This window comes from Canis lupus, chromosome 8 (genome assembly GCF_011100685.1).
Source record: "Canis lupus familiaris isolate Mischka breed German Shepherd chromosome 8, alternate assembly UU_Cfam_GSD_1.0, whole genome shotgun sequence".
Lineage (NCBI taxonomy): Eukaryota > Metazoa > Chordata > Mammalia > Carnivora > Canidae > Canis > Canis lupus.
The window spans coordinates 30,982,371-31,003,290 of NC_049229.1; the positions used below are offsets into that span (position 1 = coordinate 30,982,371).

At 47.5% G+C, this 20,920-nt stretch overlaps 1 protein-coding gene across 6 annotated transcripts in view; it reads left to right on the forward strand.

The window, feature by feature from the left end:
* SAMD4A (sterile alpha motif domain containing 4A) overlaps positions 1 to 6,713 on the forward strand; it is a 210,590-nt gene extending 203,877 nt beyond the window's left edge. For all 6 annotated transcript variants that reach the window (XM_038544761.1, XM_038544762.1, XM_038544764.1 and 3 more), the window contains 2 exons: positions 948 to 1,031; positions 6,492 to 6,713. In XM_038544761.1, coding sequence (XP_038400689.1) covers positions 948 to 1,031; positions 6,492 to 6,520 — 113 coding nt within the window. In that variant the 3' untranslated portion in view covers positions 6,521 to 6,713. The remainder of the gene's footprint in view (positions 1 to 947; positions 1,032 to 6,491) is intronic.
* Positions 6,714 to 20,920: the final 14,207 nt, after the last annotated feature.

Below are 20,920 nucleotides of genomic sequence, written 5' to 3' on the forward strand. Positions count from 1 at the left end.
ACACGGCATTGTCCTGGGCAGCGAGAACCTGCACAGAAGACATCTCAGACCTTCTAAGTGGCTGAAGGCTGAGAGTCCTGACCAGCACCCAGAGTCGCTGCCACATGCAGGAGAGTACCAGCTCTGGAGTCAGACCTCTGTGGGTTCTTGTGTTAGCCAGCTAACCTCGCCAGTCACTCTGAGTCCCGCGTGAGAATTGGCCACTTGGGCACAGTCGTGGACTCAGAAGAAGCACTTGCCATACTGTGGTTTCCATTTCCTTGTAACAGAGCAGAAATGTACTAAGCCTGCTTCTAGGCACTGGGAGCAGCAGAGCCAAGTCCTGCTCTAATGAAGTGAGCATGCAACTGAGGGCAGGCAGCAAATAATGTGCCAGATGTTGGTGACAGCTGTGGAGAAAAAGCAGAGAAAAGGGATAGGGCTGGGAAAGTTCTGCTCATGTATAATGTCCTTTCTAAAGAGATAGTAGAACCAGAGATGTGAAGGCAGGGAGAGAGAAAGTCATGGTCTTTTCAGGGACCGCCATCCTGGGCAGAACAGCAGTGCAAGGACCCTGGGGTAGAAGAGGGCCGGGGATGGAATGAAGGGAGGGGAGAGCTGCACACGGGCAGGGGTTAATAAGGGCCAGATCACATGGGCCTGGCAGGCCATGGCAGGGGGTTGGCTGTTACCCTGATGGGAAGCTGCTGGAGGGTTCTGAGCAGAGGCCTAACAGACTGACTCTGACCGGCTATTTTTAGTTAGCACTCTTCTTCCAGCCGCCCATGTTCACAATGGACCCTGTGCATCTAACAGACTCATCGATTGGTTGAAACCAGAGTGTGACTTAACCTCCACACCGACCCTTACAGTCTCCAGAATCCTCCCAGGGTGGGGCGGGTGGAGCAGTGCATACCTTCTCCTGGTTCTCAGAGTCTGTCACCAACATCACCCTTTGCCCCCTGCAGAATTCCAGCTTCCTGTGACTGAACCTGACATCAACAACAGGCTGGAGTCCTTGTGCCTCAGTATGACCGAGCACGCCCTGGGAGGTAAGTGGGTGCTCCCTGCTTTTTACCGCACGCCTGGGAGAACTACCAGCCATCTGCCGTCTACAATCTGGCAGTAGTTCAGGAGTAACGGGAAAGGTACCAGGAGAGGTAGGCAGGGGACAGAGAAAGAGAATGGCCTCAGGGTACTGCTGGATCCTCATCAAGACATACCACACCAAGTAGCCCACAATGCCCTGCTCCTCCTTTTCTGGGAGGTGAGTCAGGAACCTGGAGACCAAGGCTGTCCCTTTTTCCTCAGAGCCACCCACCCGGTGCACACTGAGGTTCTACACAGCAGCTGTCCCAGCCAAATGCTGGGAGCTGGAGGAGTTAGAAACACAAGACATGGCTTTTAGTGGCAACATCCCCCCACAGAATTGGATTCTTTCCTTCTCGGCACTAGATCTCCCAGTCGGGTCCAAGCATATCCCAGCTTGTTCTAAAAATAGAATTTTTGAAACAAAAATCCCTGCTTGTTTTTATATCTCCCTGTTCCAAATGGCTTCCACGATGCCTGGAGCCCCGAGCAGTCTGAGATGTCCTTCACAGTGTGACAGGCGTGGTCTAGTTGATGTGCGTATGGACTTGCAGCCCCATGAGGAGCTCCAGAAGCAGCTGGATTGTCCCACTGTCTGTTTGGTCTGAAGCCCTATGTCATCACAAAAGCCCCAGGAGGCCTCCAGTGCCCTCCTAGTACTCACCAAGTGCTTTTCTCCAGCCTGGACTCTGTGCCAGCCCTGGGGATGTTTGGCAGGCAGAGGAGAGATGTCAGCCCCTCCCTGCCAACCTCTAGGAGGCTCTGAGTCAGAGAGGCCTCCTGTGACCCTTCCCAATAGTCCTCTCCGGTCGGGATGTGCTCACTCACCCTGGAGATAGGCAGTCGGCACACCTACAGCCAAAATTTGTGCTATCTGGCACTGGTGGGGAGAACGGCTGCTATCAGCTGCTGCTTCCAGAGAGCTTTGTCCTCCTGACCAGGGATTTTTAGATTTTAGTCCCTGTAAACACAATCTTAGCCTGACACCAAATATGAGACCAGTAAATGCTCTGCACAGAACAGATTGGAAAGCAAGGACTGCACTCACCTGACCTCACCTGTGCAAGGCTCTCTATAGCCCAAAGAAAGCCTCTACTCAGTACCAGAAGGGAGCTAGTTCAAGGCCTCCCAGGGCCTCTGACTGAACAGATGATGGGAAGGCATAGCTCCTAATGTGATCTCCCCGTGGTTCCAGGAACCCCATTTGCAAACACTGCTCTCTCCCTTAGCCACTCCTATCCTTGAAGCTTCACAGCATCATTGGTCCATCCCTGGCACTTCTGTGGGGAGGTGCCACCAGCTTCTCTTCTCCAGCTAACTCACCAGGAAGACTGGGTCAGCGCACTGATAGCCCCAATGAGTAATAGGAAACAACCCAAAGGTCCACCGACGGATGGAAATGGATGAGCGAAATGTTGTATAGCCTGATGGTGGAATATCATTCAGCTCAGAAGGAATGAAGTACTGATCTATGCTACAACATGGATGAACCTTGAAAACATTACACTGAATGAAAGACGCCAGACACAAAAGGCCACACAGTGTATAATTCCATTTAGGAATTTATGAAATATCCAGAAAAGGCAAATCTTTAGAGACAGACAGTATAGATTAGTGGTTGTCAGGGGCCAGAGGGAACTGGAAGTGGAGAGTGACTGCTTGACAGGTACCAGCTGAAAATGTTATGGAGTCAGATAGTGGTGATGGCTTAACAACTCTGTGAAAATATGAAAACCTTCGATTTGCATGCTTTAAAAGGGTGAAATTTGTGGTATATAAATTATATCTTAATTTTTTCAAAAAGGGAAGCCTCCCAGGCCCTGAGAATTCAGGCCAAGCTCAGCCCACTGCAGGCAGCCCAGGCTCCCTCCCACCCAACTGTGGCTGGTGGGTGTGAGGAACTCCCTCTGCCTTTGAGCGTCAGCAAGGAGAACTGACCTTCTTCCCCTGGGGCTTGATATATCTCGGATAATTGGCATGTTGGAAGCCCTTATCAAACTGCTAAGTGCTAATGTTATCATCATTAGTAGCAAGAATGCCAAATGCTCTTTATTAAAGGGAGGTTTTCATTGAAAAGGCTTCATTTTTTTAGCCCATTCTTCTGTTTTTACAGAAAACCTTGCTGAACTGATGTTTTTTGCTAATGTTTTCATCTTGTTAATCTCGTCAGCCTTTTTATTGCTGTGGTTTTTTCCCTCAATAATCCTCTCTGGTGGGAAGCCTGTGAAGCAGTTTCCTGAGCAGAAAATGCACATCAAGTTCAGGGTGGCCCAGCTGGGCAGAGTGGCAGTGAGCCCTCCCACCATGACTGTACCTCTGCTGGCCCGGCCCACCTCTTCCATGGGCTGGCTGGGAAGATGACCTTGCTGGAGGCAGAATGCCAATGAATGAAATCATCTTACAAGAGGACAAATAGTTAGGGAGAGGAAAGCAAAGTAAAAAGTTCCTCGGCCTGTGTCGCAGGACAGGATGGTAGGGTGTCCAAGTTCCTGGGACACCACATCCTATGATGGTCTTTCTAATGGGGCTGGTCCATGGGCCCCAGGACTACTCCCAGTGTCCTCCACTAACTGCAACCCTCCTGGTGCCAGTCTAAGCCATTTTTCTCTTTGGCTTTCCCTTTCTGCCTTCTTTGTCCTCCCCCTGGCCCCTCCAACAGAACTCACAAGGAAGCCCAGGAGGTAGGTTGCCTCTACCATCTTGCTTTGTAAATCTTTATTTAAGGACTTCATCTGGCTCTATTGGGCCTGCTCCTGATTGGTGGCTCCAGGTATAAAGGAACTCAACACCAAGCCTGGCTGCTGTCTTCCTCCTGCACAGGGGTTATATGGGTGAGAATACCCACAGCTACAAAAGCAAGCCTCCTCCAAGCAGGCCAGAGTCTGCAATGAATCCTACCATAAAGAGGAATGTCCAGTCAACTCTTCTGATGCTCTAGGATTCGTGTTTTCACACGATCCCCTTGCCATTCCTTCTCACCTTCTTTCCTTATTCCTTCTTTGGCCTTAACAGTCTCACTTCTAGCTGATATGGAGACTTTGTGCAAATTAGAAAAAGGATCCACTTAAGATGCTGTTCTGCCATTGATTTGATATTCGTCATAATAACTATAAAACCTATAACGAATACATGAAAATGGTGCTCCCTGGAGTTGTATAGTACACAAATTGCACAACTGTAAATGGTGAATCTGGACTTAGCTGTGCGTTATTTACCTACAGATGAATACCATCACCCTTGGAGGATGAGGCATACAATTGGAATTCAGTGAAAATGCAGCTTGGGGTTGGGTTAGCTGAGATTTTCACGGTTCTAGCTTTTCATGGTACATAGCTATGAAGGACTGGCATTAATGAGTAGGCCAGTGAGCCCTTGCAAGAGTGTGCACTCCACTTCTACAGACAAGGGAGTGACCTCTACACACTCACACGTGCATGTGTATACCTGCACGCACCGTTTCCCATGACCCATTACCACTGCAGAGCCACCATAAGAGGCTGCAGGTTAGCACCTGCAGAAGTCAGGGAAAAGTTCACATCTGGGGGCCTCTAGGACTGATGACCTGATTATCACAAACCTCCTGAGAAGTCATTTGGTTTTCTTCTTTAAAATCTCTCCAAAAACCATATGGAAAATTATAGACCCACAGGGATACAAGTACAACTGAGAAAACCTTAGTAAGATCAGTGAACTGTGTCAACATCAGTATCTTGGTGGTAATGTTATAGTTCCGCAAAATGTTACCATGGAGAGAAACCTAGCAAACCCAGAAACCTGGTACTGTCTTTTATACCTGCATGTGAACCTAGACGATATTAGTAAAAATTTCAATTAAAGAAACACTTCTCCTTCAAGTCCCTGCTGGCAAGACATCAGGCTGGCACCACCCTTGAGGAGGCCAGGAGGCCTCTGCAGTGGACTCGGTGTACTCCTCCCTATCGCTTAGGCCCCCCAGCTTGCCCTGAACACACTCTGCCACTCCCATCTCACACCTGAGTTCTGCTTGCTGAGTCTAGATGCTTCTCCTGGTAGACCAGGTTTGTGACCTTAGGCTTAGACCAGGACATACCTGCTGATGTTTAGATATCAGCAAAACCAGGGAGGCATCCTGCAATCCTCCCTGGCCTTCATTTACCGGTCACTGAACACAGTCATTTCTACCTCCTACCGTGGTTAGTCCATGCTTTCCTGTGCTCACTGGAAAAGCCTCTGTCAGACAAGCCCTAGCATGGACCATTGTAGGGGCCCTCCTGCCACCAGCCTTGTCCTTTTTTAGGTCATCTGACACAGCTGCCAGAGAAACCATTCTAAAATCAGATCTAATTACTCTACGGCTTATAATGCCCCAATTACCAAGTCCAAGCTCCTGTTCATAGTACACAAGATTCCTATGGCCTCATTCTGGGGACTCTTCTATAGTCCCATGTGTAAGCAGACAACCATAAAGGAGCTGGGCAGCCATCAGCTTTCTCAGCAGTCTGTTTCATTCATGGCTTCTGTGTCTGATGGGCGCGTCCTCCACTTTATAGCCTGGTTTCACCGACTCTCCATAACGTAGACACAGCCTCTGCCGCGTGGCCTCAGCATTCACCCACTTCCACAAGATCTTTCAGTTCCTAGGGCCCACAACTTCTGACTATAGCATCTGCCCCTAATCAGATTCTTGAGACAGAAAAGCTACATCAGGGTCAGCTGCATCCTCCTGGTCTGCTCAGTTGTGACCAGGGCTCAGAGTCACAGCCACCTCATGCAGGTGAGAGAGAGATGCTGCCAAAGAAAGCAGCGTGAGCTAGACAAGTCCACCCGCATGTCTGTCGCAGCACTCCCGCCAGCTCTTCAGCGTATTTCCTGCCACCCCTCCATTCGCCCATCCCTCATCCTAAACCTCTAGCCCCCAGCCCCACCATTTGATGACCGGCATTACACCTGTACATGAGCTCCAGGTGCCCCCCCCCCCCCCCCCCCCCCCCCACACACACACATCTTCCTTTCCTGCCTCCTCCTCTCTTCTCCCACCACCACCATCTTACAAAAGTCACTTTCTTTCCCTGTGAAACTGCCCTTGACTTCCGGGGGCAACGTAAATATTCCTTCCTCCGTTCCTCCTGCTGAGCCTGGTACCTACCCCCATCATAGCAAAGATCACTCCTACATCACTATGGCTTTACATTCTCTGTCCCGACTAGGATGTGTGTACTTCCAGAGTGAGGACAAGGCTTCCGTCTTGTCTCCCAGCCTCATTACGGCTCCTGGAAAAACGGCTATTGCCCAGATGCTGAGTGGGTGGGTGTGGGAATGGTGAGTGGATGAATGGGTAAGGTTGGCCTTCGCCGGTCTTCAGAGACCGGAAGTGTGGGGCTAGGTGGACACGAAGGCAATGGTTTTTGCTCAGCTGAGCCCATCTTGTGTTCTTTCTCTCGCAGACGGGGTTGACCGGACCTCCACAATCTAGAAGCTGAAGATGAGAGTGACCGCGCTGGCCGTGAAATCGACTGCTGCGGGTCCAGTGTCAGCCATCTTCAGGGTTGCACAGAATCCTCGGAGATGCTTTGCAGCCTTTTTTTCCCCCTGGTCCCTCTCCCATTTTGATTTTGTGAGAGCGTAGGTCGTCCTTGTAAACATATCAGTAGACCGGGGATTGGTTATTTTGTTATTTGTTTCTGTCACGGGATGGCTTGGTGTGTGGGGTGGGGGAGGGGGTCTCTAGGGAAACGTGGGACTGGGAGGGGATGGAGAGGGCATGCAAGTGGCTTCCTGGATGGAGAGAGGGAGAGAAAAGAACTAAAAGTACCGCCTGAAAGAGCTGGGGGGATGGCGCGGGCAGCAGGCCGAACCCTGGGCCTGGGCGCCCCTCACAGCCCGCCTCCACAGTCAGGCCCCAGGACGCAGTCGTGGCAGCGTGCGACCAAAGCAAGATGGCGGCCGGCCCTCTCTGCCGCCCGGATCGGCTTCCCCTGAGGACCCGGCTTGGAGTCGAGCCGCAGGAGAGGGCCGCGCGGCACTGGCGGCAGAGGGGGGAAAGTGCCCTCCAACAAAATTTCAGAGAAACTTTGATTTGTGTATTGTTTACATAACAATTTTAAAGGGTACATACATAATGTGTAAAGAGTTTGGATAGAACTTCTCTTCATACTATGGTTTTTGTAAAGGATTTGTTGATACGGATTCATTTTTTTTTTTCCTCTATTTTTATAATAGCAGCAGGGTTGTCTCTCAAAATGGCTGCCGAGCCGAGCTTGCCACGCGAAGGCGGATGTGGCCACGTCGGCCGAGGCGTCCGTCTTCCGTCTTCCGGCCGCAGCTGGGCGGCGCGCGCGGGTGGGTGGGCGGGACGAGCACGTGGCCGGAAGCGGAAGTGCCGAGGAGGACGCACCGCGTGATAGGTCAGGGTTTGTGGGCGGGTCACGGAGAGGTTCTTTGAGAATCCTGCGGCCCCTCTCTGGCCTGCATTTGCTCCTCACCCAGTCACCTCGCTTCTGCCCCTACACTCCTGTGGGGTTTCATCCTGTCGCCCCCCTGCTTCGCTTCACACACACACACACACACACACACACACACACACACACAGGTGGGTGCAATTCCACTGGAGGAAAAATGGCAAGGACCGACATTTTCCCCTTGCAAAAGGCCTTCATACCGGAGAATGAGCTCAAAGGCCCGTTTCCACTGCGGTTGCACGCAGGAGGAACCTGAGCCTCGGGTCTTGCGTGCCCCTGGCTCGCTCACCGCTGAGGAAGAGGAAGGAGAGCAAGGCTTAAGCTAGTGTGTGGCTGGTCAGTGGGCAAGTGGCAGAGAGAGCGTGCAAGGGGGGGTGGGGAGGGACGTGCAGGCCACGCGGCGGGGCCACGCGTCCCACGTGGGCAGCGACAGGCCCGGCGGGAAGGGGCGGCTTCGGGAGGAAACGTGGTTCTCTCCACGTGTACGTCAGGGCTTCGCGGGGTCGTGGGCCGGTGTGTCTGTGCAGCCGCGCAGGAGAGAGGAAACCAGTCCTGACCTGGTGGGAGATGAGCAAACTATGCTACCACAAAGTAATAGCTCTGTTTCTTAAGGGCAAGAAAGACTACGTTTGGGATGCGATGCAATGGAGGGTATTAAAGGAAATCAAAGAGGAGTTGTGCTCTGCACTGGAAAATTGGGTTGTGTAAATGATGGTATGAATGCTCAGCCAGAGGCGAGATCAGGGAGTTGGTATAAGGTCTGTTTATTAAATGGGTGAGTCTGGTGCCATTTCTTTTAGTGAAGTCGGAGTCGAAATTGAAGAGATCAGACCATGAAAATCACTGCACTCGCTTATGGTTATTTAAAAAGAAAAAAAAAAAAAGAAAAAAAGTTAACGAAGTAAATAGATTTAAAAGGCCTTAATGAAATCTAAACAACTTTATTTTACCTTCAGGATTAAAAATGTGCACCCAATTCAGCCTTGCTTTTTGAAGTCTTTTAAGGTTTAAAAAGATGGAGCATCTTAACTGTAGAGAGGCTTTTGCAAGCAAGGGAGGCTTAAACCCACAGTATCATGTGTTGCATTAAGAAAATAGACCTTCCCTTGGGTGACTACATTTTAAACATGCAAATCCATGTGCAGAAAGAGGCAGCATTTTTTTTAGTTGATTTTTTTTTTTTAAACCAAGTGCCATTAACATTCATCCTCCACACCCCTTTTCTAAACAAGCTTAGTGTTACTTGGGGAATGTGTTGGGATGGACGATCACGTGTAAGGCAGGAAGAATAGATCAAAAATGTTGAAGGCCAAAGGTAAGACCAGAGGGTTTGTGAAGGTGTTTTTCAGATGCTAAGAAAGTTAATAAAGGGAAGAAAAAAGAAGGGTTTTACACATCTCAGAGAGAAATGAGAAAGCATTCAGATCTGCTGCAAAACACACATATCCATAAAGACTTGGGTTGTTCAGAAAACAGATTGTGAACACAATCACATTAGCATGAATCCTTTAAAAGGAAGAAGACCTTACAGTATTTGCGAATCTGGATTTCTATTTATTCCTTCACTGAATATAGAAACAATGGTTATCTGATTATTAGAGATATTATTTTGGATATGTTACTTATTAACTTGCTATGGCTGGTAACCATGATAAAGTCTGTTATTAATAACAACATAATTCTTTTTTTAAAAAAAAAGAAAAGCTTATTTTTCATTGACCGTGTATAGATTTATCTACATAGTTGTGTTTTGCTATTAGTGTTTTTTTTTTTTTAAGTTGAATGTTCTGATAAATTTTAGGAGCCTGTCCCCACCTTGTTTTGAGTCCTGTGTTGACTGCAGGTATACAGCTCAATTTTAAAATCCTAAAGCAAAAGAACTTTATTTATAAAAGAATCAAAACAGTTGCATGCGTAAGGCTGTGAAGTCGGATATTTAGTAATAAAGCGGCAGTGCCTTTTTTTGTATTTACCCATTGACCCCCCCAATGCAACTGTTTTATATTAATAGTAAACATTAAAAATCTTAGAGTAAAATCTATTTCACTACATGTTCCCCCCCCCCCTTTTTCTGATTTAAGCAGTATGTATTTGGCATCTCTACACTGTCCTAGGGGCAGTGGCGGTCTACGATATTGTTACCATGTATGATGTTTTATTGGTGCTTTTTATTCATAGTGGTTTCTTATCAGAAACAGTAGGAAGACACATATGAACTGTGTACAAGAATTGAAACATTGCTGCTGATAACGTGTCTTTTTCCACATGCTTTTTGAGTTTCACTTTTTAAATGAGGGCCAGCAAGCAAAATAGACGTTGCTGGGTCTGCCTGCAGAGGGCGGCTGTTTGCACCAAGCTCTCAAATCCTGTGTATTGATGGTCCCTTTTTGGTACTCAGGATTGGAATGACAGCTGGGCCCCCGCCTCCCATTCCTTTGAAGAGACACTGAGGGAAACAAGGTTTTCTTTTGAGGTGTCATTGGCTGCCTTTTACAGAGTGGGAGCCTTCTCCAGGTCTTGTGTTCTTCTGCACCTCTTGTAGCGACTGCCGGTGCAAGGTCTGGATATGTGCATTCCCCGGCTAGAACCAGGATCTCCCCAAAAGCCTGGGCTGGGGGGCCGAGCTGGGCTGAATGCATAGGCATGCAGCCAGAAGGGCAGCGAGTGGGAGGAAAAGCAGGCCCCAGTCTCGTTGGCCCTCTGGAGGTGTCTGTAGCAGGCGGTCCAGCTTGGGTGCCAGGAAGCAGCCTGACCAAGGCACTCGGATGTGCCTATTACAGGAAGGACCTGCGGAAGGATAATTTGCACATGGGGCTGTGATAACACTAATGTTGATTTTTTTTTTTTTACAAGTCATCAGAGTTGTTTGCAAAGTGAGTTTTATTTTTTTGTAATTCCTTTATCTTTACTTAAAGGTGAATGTGTATTCCTCTGGGAGGAATAGGAAGAAAACAGGAATGTTAATAATGTCAAACAGAAGACTTCCTCCCTTATTAATATATAACCCTCATGTATTTATGCCTAATGTAAGCTGACTTTTAAAGAATTTTCTTTGGTTGCATGCCCTGTGCAGGCATCCCTATTGTACATGCATGCCTCTCGTCCTGTTTTCCTGTATAAAGTTAGTGAACAAAGAACTATTTTTGCCTAGTTCATGTTGCCAAGCAATGCATATTTTTTAAATTTGTCATATATGGAAATAGCATGTTTGTTACATGTAAAGCTTTACTGATATACAGATATACTAATGTTTGAAGATGCTGTTCTTTGCAAGTGTACAGTTTTCAAATGTTGTTACCAGTGAAACACCCTTGTGGTTTAAACTTGCTACAATGTATTTATTACTCATTTCCTCCCATGTAACTAAGAATCATGGCTATATTTCATATCAACGTTATATTGAAAGTGAAGGGAAATGATTAATACAAGGTTTTGTAACACTGGTGTGTGTGTCTTTTTTTTTTCCTTTTTGTTGACAGGATTGATTAGGAAGCAAGAACTGAATCTTAGAAATAAGCCAGCAAGGAACAGTGAGCATGACATCGCTGTAAACTATTACCACCTGACCATTCTATGCAAACTATGTCTTCAAATAGGAGTTCCTTTTTTTTAAACAAAAGAATAGGATGAGGTATAAAAATTTATGCAGCTTGTTATGTGCCCAGAGTAGTTAATAAATGCATCATCTGACTTGAAGGCATGTTCCTAAATACAAACTCTATCCTTGCAGATGATATTGTTTATAGCTTGCTGTCCATCCTCAGTGCCGTTGAAATCATATTTCACCCCGTAACCATGGCATAAAGAAACAGCAGCCTCCATGGAGCCTTGGGGTCTTAACTACATATGGCTTGAATCTCATTGTAATACTTCTAATTCCAGTATGATATTTGATATAAACTCTAAATAATGTCAATTAAGCATATGGTTGAAGAGGCTAAAGTGGTTTTGAAATCTCTGGCTGTGTGATATGCAACAAGTTAACCTCTCTGAGCCTTGGTTTGGTTTGGTTTTTGGCCTAAGATACTCACAGTTTTTTAGAATTAAACCTGTAATCCAAAAAAAGAAGAAAGTAAAGACAAAAGAAACATAGGATATAGAGGTCATTGCCACCAAAATCTAGCAATCCAAAATTTCTCTGAGGCAACCACAGCTTGACCTTGTAACAGTGACCACACAGCAACTCCCTTTTCACCAGGCTCAGGCTGCTCAAGTGACATGCAAAATCCAAAACGGTCCCTGGAAACATGTAGAAATGACTCATAAGCTGAAATATTAAATGAAATTCCTCCAAAAGTTAAATTCTCATAACTCAAATGAGATATAGCTCAGTGTTATGACCAGAGTATTCTAAAGGGAAGGGGATAATGTGCGAGAGAAAAGTCGAGCCTCGCTTTTGCAATGTGTGAAATGAGGGTAAATGTGAAAGGCATAAGATGAAGAGAAGCAGGGCTCAGCGTGGTGCCTGAAAGGAGTTGGGTAGTGATTTTTATCAGCAAAGCTGCAGCTCTTTGCCATTGACCCTACTAATGGAATGTTCAGTCCTGGGGAGGTTATTCATATAGCAAAGCATTTAGGACTTCCCCTAAATAGTCCTTTCTGCCGAAAAGATTTAATTCCACTATTAAAGGGGGATGAGTAACACCTCTAGAGCTTCCTGGATGGGAAGAGGCTGCAGTGAGCTTCTGCGAGGAGTCCAGAAGCAGCACAGGTGGGCACTGTCCACTCAGGCTTTCTGTGCTCATGAGGCTGCCAAGAGGGCGATACAAGGAGAATCCAAACTCCTGTGAACGCATCTTGGTTTGGTCCCTTCAACAATCTATCCATGGCCCTGACTCCCTGTCAGCCCGAGGCTTGCGGAAGTTGAGAGGAGGGCTTGAGGATAGCAAAAATCTCCTAACTAGAACCTAATGCTTCTCTACAAAGATATGGAGTGGTCAGTGAGGACCTGGGCCACCCAGAGGCACCATGTAGCGGCATGTACGTCATGCATGTCCCCGTTCCCCTGTAGGCAATGCTAGCACATCACACTCCAGCACTATCTCACAGACGTTACTCCAGTCTTCCACAAACACTTCTGTTTCCTATCTTCCAGCCACACATCAAAACACTTGAGCACTTCAGCCTCTGGATTGTCCACAGTAGCTCTAGGATGTCCTAGCTCACTGTTTTTCAAATCATCTATGAATTACAGTTGTAGTGGTGGCTATTTATTTCTAATCCACATAGCTCAATTCTTTTGTAAAATACAATAAATTTTTTAAAATTACAAGCCCCCTTATTGTACTAGATTCGACAAAATTATCTGTCAAATTGCTATAAAAAGTAGCACTGTTCTGGCTCCCTAAGCTCTAGGGTCAGTCTGCCAAATCAGCCTGGGATATTGCCCTCAGGATGAAATGATGGACATCCCTAATGTCAGGTCAACAACACCCATGATATTTCTTTAGAGTGCCCGTTGGGTCTGAGGAATACCTGGGAGTGGGCCTAAGAACAGCAATGGCTTTGTTTCCTAGTCTCTAACAGCTGAAAATAAAATAGTTGAGAAAGGGGACATGTTGGAAGGGAAGGCAGAGGAAAATCCAGAAGGTAATGGGCCTGGTGGTGGGAGGTGAGAGCCTGAACCTGGAGTCTCTGGAAATGGATCAAGCAATAGAGCACTGTTTCCAGAGCAACCCTGAGATGTGTCTTCCCACTCCCCACGCTCAGTTTCTGGCCCAGATGGATTGAAATGGTGGATGGCTCCTCTGCGTGTGTGTCAGTCTACACATTTAGGATACATACCTGAAGTAGGAAATGTGGGGGACTTGGAAATTGGGGAGCTTTGGCAAACTCAAGCGTGACATTTCAATTATTATTGAGAAGGAGCTCCACTGGAGTCAGTGGTCTTTCCCGGTATCCTCTCAGGTAACAACTTGGCCCGGACACTCCATCTAACCAGCTTTGCCCATGGGGCTCTTGCACACAGATACTGACTTCTCTGTGATGTGAACCTGGGAATTCAACATCTGAGAATTTCCTCCATGGAATATTTTTCACTCTTAAGTGGTTTCTACTTCAGTTTTTAAAACTGACGGAGAAACATTTTGGCAACCTTATAAAGCTCAGACTTTATAAAAAGACAGCTTTGTGTTTACGCTTGACTCAGAATGCATGTTTTTAAATAGTGTGTTCCACAGCTTTTTGAAGTTTTATTTTTTTTTAAGTCCTATCCAGAAGAAAAACAATCAGAGCTTTGGTGAGTGAAGTAGTCCCATCAGAGCTGCTGGATCTGGAGACGGCAGAGAGGTTCCAGTTAAATCTTCCGGTGGGGACCACACCTAGGACTAGGTGTCCCTGTTTGCACCAACATCCTTAGGAGACAGTTCCAGTTTTCTACGGCATAAAATTCTAACAGGCTCCAGGGTGAAGCCACATGAATCTACAAAACCTCAAAATCAAATCTGTCCAATCAGAACTCACCACTTTATTCCAAGATGGAATATGTACAAAGTCAGCAACTTGTGAATGAGAAAAATAAAATGTATACATGACAAATCAGTGCCCCCACCCATCACCAAATGCATATATCCAGCCCATGGGCGGAGAGCATATACCCTACGTGTCTTCTCCCACCGCTGTGCTCTGGGGTCCATATTGCTGCATCTGCTAACCTACGCCACTGTCCTCTCCTAAGATACAGAATCTAAGCCCTCAGTCACACACAGTTTACTGTGTTTATCCAGGTGTGCTTCTAAAGTGTCTGTGTCTAACCCATCCCCCCCAAAATGATTTAAGGGGCAGGCCCCAGGTTTGAGGTCTTCCTCCTACAACAGGACTTCCTAAAGACTGGCTGCTAGCCAGTTGGCTGTCTGAAGACAGAGGATACCTTGCAAGACACAAGTGCCAAGTTCTTTCTGGAACAGATAGGTAAAGTTCAGTTAGAGTGAGGCCTCCTCTCTCTACCCATTTGAGAAAAATAGAGATGCCCCAGCAGGCCCTCTGGGGGGGGGGGGGGGTCTTGTCAGTCTCTTGGCCTGAGTGACAGGAGCACAGGGACCAGGGGTTCCCAAGAGGGCAAGAGGGACAATAAGGACTGCCATGAGTCCAGAGCTCAGAGGAAGCCAGTGGCAGAGCTCTGTACTCATCCTTGGGTTCCCTGAGGAAGCCAAGCCCACAGCAGAGGGACATCAAACACCAGCCATGCCATCCAGGTCCCTAGGAAGAAAGAGCACCATACCAGAAGGACAAAAAAATAGGAACTGTGGGAGACAGTCTCCGTGTATTCCCGGTTTGAGGCAAGAGAGAGCATGTGAGTTTAAGGAACGGATTGAGTAACTATGGGACTGGTATGGAGAACGCAGAGCACAGGGAGCCATGGGAGGAGGGACAGGGACAGGATGGAGGCAAAGGTAAGGTTGTAAAGGGCCTTATAAGCTGTGGTGAAAAATGTGGACTCCACCTTCAGGCCCATCGATGCCTTTGTCCGGGAGTGATATGAGCAGACGTGAGGGGCCTAAGTGGAATGTCTCCCTCCTGTCCTGTTCTGCAGCCACCAGTCCCCTGCCCTGGAGGCATTCGGTCATAGTTTCTTGTGTGCTCACCAAAAGATCTTTCATACGTTTACAAACACTTAAATATCCGCCCCCCCCACACCCCGTTTTACTGTACACACTGCTCATCACTGTGTGGCGTTTTTCTTTTTTCTCTTAAATCGGTTTTGGAAACCATTCTTTATCATTGCTTCATACCCTTTGATGGCTACACAGTGCTCCACGTCTGAGGATTAACATGACTTCTTAAGCAGTCCCGAACTGAGGGACACTCGGGTTGCCTTCACTCTTTCTGTGACAAACAGTGCTGTGATGAAATAAATTGCACATGGGTCATTTCCCTCATGTGCAAGGGTTCCCACAAGTGGGAACCTGGGGTTGCTGGATTAAAGGATGTCACATCAGTCAGGATTCTCCAGAGAAACAGAACCAGTAGGAGATTACAGAAGAGAAAGGGACTTATTTTAAGGAATTGGGTGTGAGGGCTGGCAAGTCTGCAGTGTGCAGGGCAGGCCAGCAGCCTGGAGACTTAGAAGGGGGCTGATGCTTCAGTCTCGAGGCAGAATTTCTCCTTCTGCCAGAAACCTCAGTATTTGCTCTTGAGACCTTTAACTGATTGGATGAGGCCCACCTACATCATTAAGACTAATCTCCTTTGCTTAATGTCAATTGATTGTAGATGTTAACCACATCCACAAAATACCTTCACAGCAACCTCTAAATTAGTGTTGGATTAAATAACTGGGGACGATAGCCTTTCCATGTTGACAAATGACACTAACCATCACAGGCATCATTGTCATTTTGCTACTTTTTCCCCAAGGTGCCTTCCACAGAGTTGTACTTCCAGCAGCACCGAATAATGATGCTTTTTTCCTGATACTCTCAGCAATTCCTGTATCATCAACATTTTTTATAGTTTCCAATCTAATATGTGAAAATTAGTATCAGTGTCCTTTTCATTTGCATTTCTTTTAGTTGGGTAAGGTTGAGCAGATTTTTATATGCTTAATAGTCATTGATATTTTCCTTTCAACACTCCATATATTCAACCATTTCACCATTGGGTTGTTGATCTTTTTCTAATTAATTTGTAGAAGCTCTTTGCATATTGTGGAAATTAACCTTTGGTCTGTGATATGATTTACAATATCTTTCCCACTTTATTTGTCTTTTGATTTTGCCTATGGTAACTGTTGCCATCGAGAATTTTTTTTAACTTAGGTTGAATTCCTTGATCTTTTCCTTTTTGGCTTCTGGATTTTAAATCATATTTTAAAGGGCCCTCTCCACTTTGAGATATACTATGTTTTCCTCCAGTACCTTTACTGATTCATTTTTTTACATATATATCTTTGATCCATTTCTTGTATGAAGTATGAGGTATGGATGCAATTTTATTTCTATGCAAAGATGACTACCCAGTTGTGCTTATGCTATTTATTGAATAATCTATCTTTCCTCCACTAATTTGAAATGCTACTTTTTAAATATATAAGCTTCCTCTATATATTGAGGTCTATTTCTGGACTTGTTATTTTTATTTCATTTTGTCTATTTTCATGCACCAGCACTCCCACTGTTTTAATTTATGACAACCTTAAAATTTGCTTTCATACCTGATAGGGAGATTTGTATTTTAGAGAGATCACTCTGACTACATTTTGGGAAGTGTATTAGAGGAGCGTCAAAGTGGGGAGCTGGGGAGACCCTCCAGGGACTATTACATTACTGCAGACAACCCACAGGGGGTGAAAGGCAGTGACCGTAGGAATAGGGAGAACTGGGCAGATCTATGAGATTCTTACAGGGTAGAGTCATCATGGTTAATGATGGGCTGGGTGTGGGAATTAAGGAAAAGACTGAAGAGTTTAGAATGCCTCCCAAGTTTCCAGCTTAGGCAGCTGGAGAGTTGGGGGTCTCATGCCCCAGGGAAGGAGGGGACTGAGGTGAAGGCAGCAGATGGATTCTGTTGTCACTTCACCTACCTCAACACTCAAGACGAGTCACCTGGGAGAAATAATAAAAGCTAGCAGTTATGCAGAGACTATTGTGCTAAGCCAATAAGGCCAACATTAGATTACCTCCACTTTGCAGATGGGGAAACTGCAAACTCAAAGATGTCAAGCAAATTGTTGCAGATCGCAGAATTGCTACAGGGAAGGGTGGGTAGGACCTCAAATCCGGGTCTGTCTACCACCAACTCCTGCTAGGAGGGCCCATGGCTGGCTGTCTCAGGTTCCAGGAGTCCCTTTGAGCTATGAGCTCACACTAAGGAGACCTCAGTGAATCTCCAGGCCTTTTCTTTCTAACGACTGTTGCAGCCTGAGACACAAGGTTATATGTAGGCAATAGAGTTCGGCAAATTGACCACCTCAGGACATTGGTGAATATATGGTCCTTAGCAAAAGAAGAGGAGCCCCCCTGGCTGTGGTTCTCAGCTGGTCGCATATTGATCACACGGGGAGCTTTGCCAGCAACTGAGGCTGGCGCACCCTCAGAGTTTCTAACTGGGTTGGTCTGGGGCATGGCCTAGGCTTGAGGCTTTTAAGCCCCAAGTGATTCTAATGGGTAGCAAAGGTGAGACCCCACATATTAAGAGGACCTGCTTCTCCTTTTTTATTCAAGTGGCCTATGATATGCTTCTGCAGCCTTAATAGATGAGGGTAAAAGGTAGTTGTTTCCATTGACTCATACATAAAAGAACTAAAAGTAAGCACCTGACCCATCACAGTCCTTGGTTGTCCTACCTACTTGGCGTCTCTAAGCCAGACAGAATTAGCGGTGGAGTTTAGCAGGCTCAGGGCCACTTCCCAAATTTCCTCCCCACTGGCTTGCAGTGATGCATGCAGTGCCTAACCACAAAGGCTCAATTTTGGAAATTATGTGTACTTTAATTAGGTTAATAAATGTGTTGCTTGGGATATATAACACACTAGTCAAGTGATCCATAGAGTTCATCTTTCTGGTTATCCATGGATGTATTAGTTAGATTATGCTGCATTAACAGACACCCCCCAAAATCTCAGTGGCTTAAAACCACCCCTTAGCTGTATGACCGTCAGTTGGGATCTCTGTGCCATACAGCACACTCTGGAATCCAGGCTGGCACAGCTGCCCCCCCACTGGAGCATTGATGTTTGCCCCAGCAGTGGAAAAGAAGGGTGTGGCTTCCATCAGCTCACTTTTCATCCACCAGAGAAACTCACTGGGCCACATCTGACTTGAAGGTATCTGGGAAGTGCAGTCCTACCCTATGCCCAGATGGATAAGCCTCTAGGATCCCTGTCTACACAGTGTGCATCCCCACTGTTGGGGAACCTGGGTCCACTACATGGACACACTCTGGTCATTTTATCTGGGACTCTCTTCAGGCCCTCAAAGTCTGGAGGAGCTTGAAGCAGTGTCACTGGAGTATGTGGTATCCTGAATGGCTGGGTGACCTCCTGTCTCCCCACGCTGTGGAGTCTCCAGGGTTTCAGATGCAGGCTCAGCTTCACACTATCAGACTCTCCTCCTCTGTCAGCTCCCACTGGACTCTAAGCAAGCCAATTTCTTTTATCACGCATCTCCAGCTGGGCTGCAACCTGTGGATCACTCCAGGTTCAAAGACTCTGAAGCAGAGGAATTTAATGCTATGAAAGGTGCTTTCATGAGCAGCAGTTCTCACCTCCAGGGCACATTTGAGGCTGCCTGGACTCAGTCTCCCATTCAAAGGCTGGGTTCAGTGCAGAGCCAGCAGGATGCCAGCAAACCTGGTCGTTTGAGGGACTGACTCAAAAAATATAATTAAATTAAAAGGAACCGCCAATACAGCAGCCAAAGTGCCTGCAGCGGCTTCCCACCCACTTCCACTACACGCGCTGGGAGTGAAGCAGCTTCAGCTCTACCCCGCCCCCCTCTGCTGCCAGTGGGGGCCTCGGAAGGAAGGAAGAGCCATTTGCCCTCTCCTGCTGGAGGAGGTGTGGAGGGCCCCTGCAGCCTCCCAGGGTCTCAGCTGTTCCTTTAGAGAAACTGCCCATGGGACTCTGGCTCCTGAGCAGGAAAGGATCTCTGCTCCCAGCAAGCACCCCCAACCCCAATTGGGGCACATATTCAAAGTGCTTTGCTTTTCATATTCATGAATGGGGTATTCCTTGACCATGTGGAGAAGATCGTAGGGGGGAAAAAGGGGACGCCTGGGTGGCTCAGTGGTTGAGCATCTGCCTTCAGCTCAGGTCTTGATCCAGGGGTCCTGGGATCAAGTCCCGCATCAGGCTCCCCACACAGAGCCTGCTTCTCCCTCTGCCTATGTCTCTGCCTCTCTCTCTGTGTCTCTCATGAGTAAATAAATAAATAAAATCTTTAAAAAAAAAATCCTAGCTAGCTTCCTTCACCTTGCAAATGAGATTTCACTCCACCTGGGTGCCTTGGAGAAGGGCTACTAACCTGAATAGACTAGCTTCAGATCACTGGGGCTTTGGAGCTTGATTTCCTGAGTTCAATTCCTAGCCATGCCACAAGTCCTTGGGTAAATCACATCACATGTCTGTGCCTCCATTTCCCTATCTGTGAAATAGAGGTAATCCCCAGTGAGGCCTTAAACAGCCTGCAAGGTATTGAATCCACTGTATTCGGAAGATTAAATGAGGTGATATATGCAAAGCACCTAGAACAGTGCCTGACACACAGGCCGTGCTCTTGAGTGTTAGTGGCTGATATTCTTCTCATCATTATTGCAAACCGCAAGTGCCGGTCCACAACTCTGCAGCCGACGGCAGGAGTCATAGGTTGCCACAAGTCAGAACCTGGGGATGTTCCTGGCATGCTCTCCCACATAGAAGTGCCCGCAAAGGCCATGACCATCTCTCTTCATTCCCCTTGGAATCCACAGCCATTGCTTAGGCTTGGAGACTTGATCTTAGGAGCTGTGAGCTTCCGTGATGAGGCCTCCGAGAGGCAGCTGAGAGAAAATGTCCTCTAGGCCCTCTGCCTCTGCTGTGAGTGGGGAAGCAGCCTATCAGGTGCCCTCGCCAGCACCAGCACCAGCACCAGCAAGGGCCGGGGGACACCATCCTGCAGAGAAGAGCATTTGGAGCATGGAATTCTCTTGCGGATTCCTTCCTTCCTTCTCCCATTTGGGGGAAAGGTTATTAAGGAAGATACGGGGAGGTGAGAAATGATAAGACCAGCAAGAAGGAGTGATCCAAGGTAGGAGGGAGGGATCTGGGAATATAAAGCATTCTCCAAATGTAGAGAAGCCTAGAGTAGCTCAGTCCATTTCGGGACAGAGGACCCTCCAGGCAGAGGCTAACCCACCGGCAACTCACAACCCAGGGAGGGCCCTGCGCTCACACATGTATATGTGTACGGTGCATGCTCATGCACGCAGACACACACCACACAGCCTAATGTACACACGCATACACCCACACACACTCCCGCACGTGTGTGCACACATGTGCACACGTACACCATGCAAGCCCACACGTACAACACAGGTGTGTGCACACACACTCATCCCCGGGGTTGTTATGCCAGCCAGTTCCTGCAGCACCGCTGGTGATTAGGAATTCCCCAGGCCTAACAAGAACCAATAAGCAATGCATTCACGGCCACCGTCAGGAGGAAAAGGTCACCTTAGACATTTTCCCTGGTAAATCTCCTGTCACATTCTGGCGGCCCCAGAAGAGACTCCAGAAACGAGAGGGGAGCCGACGCAGCAGCGGTCGCCCTCTAGCGGACAGAGTGGTCTCAGCTACTCACGCGCCGGCCGGGACCCGCCAGGTCCGCGAGGACCAAGGATGACCAAGGCGTGGAGGGGACGGAGGAGGCCATCCTGCCCTTGAAGCGTCCACGGTCTCCGCACTCACCGTCTCTCCCAGCCTGGGCTTGTTCCTCCCA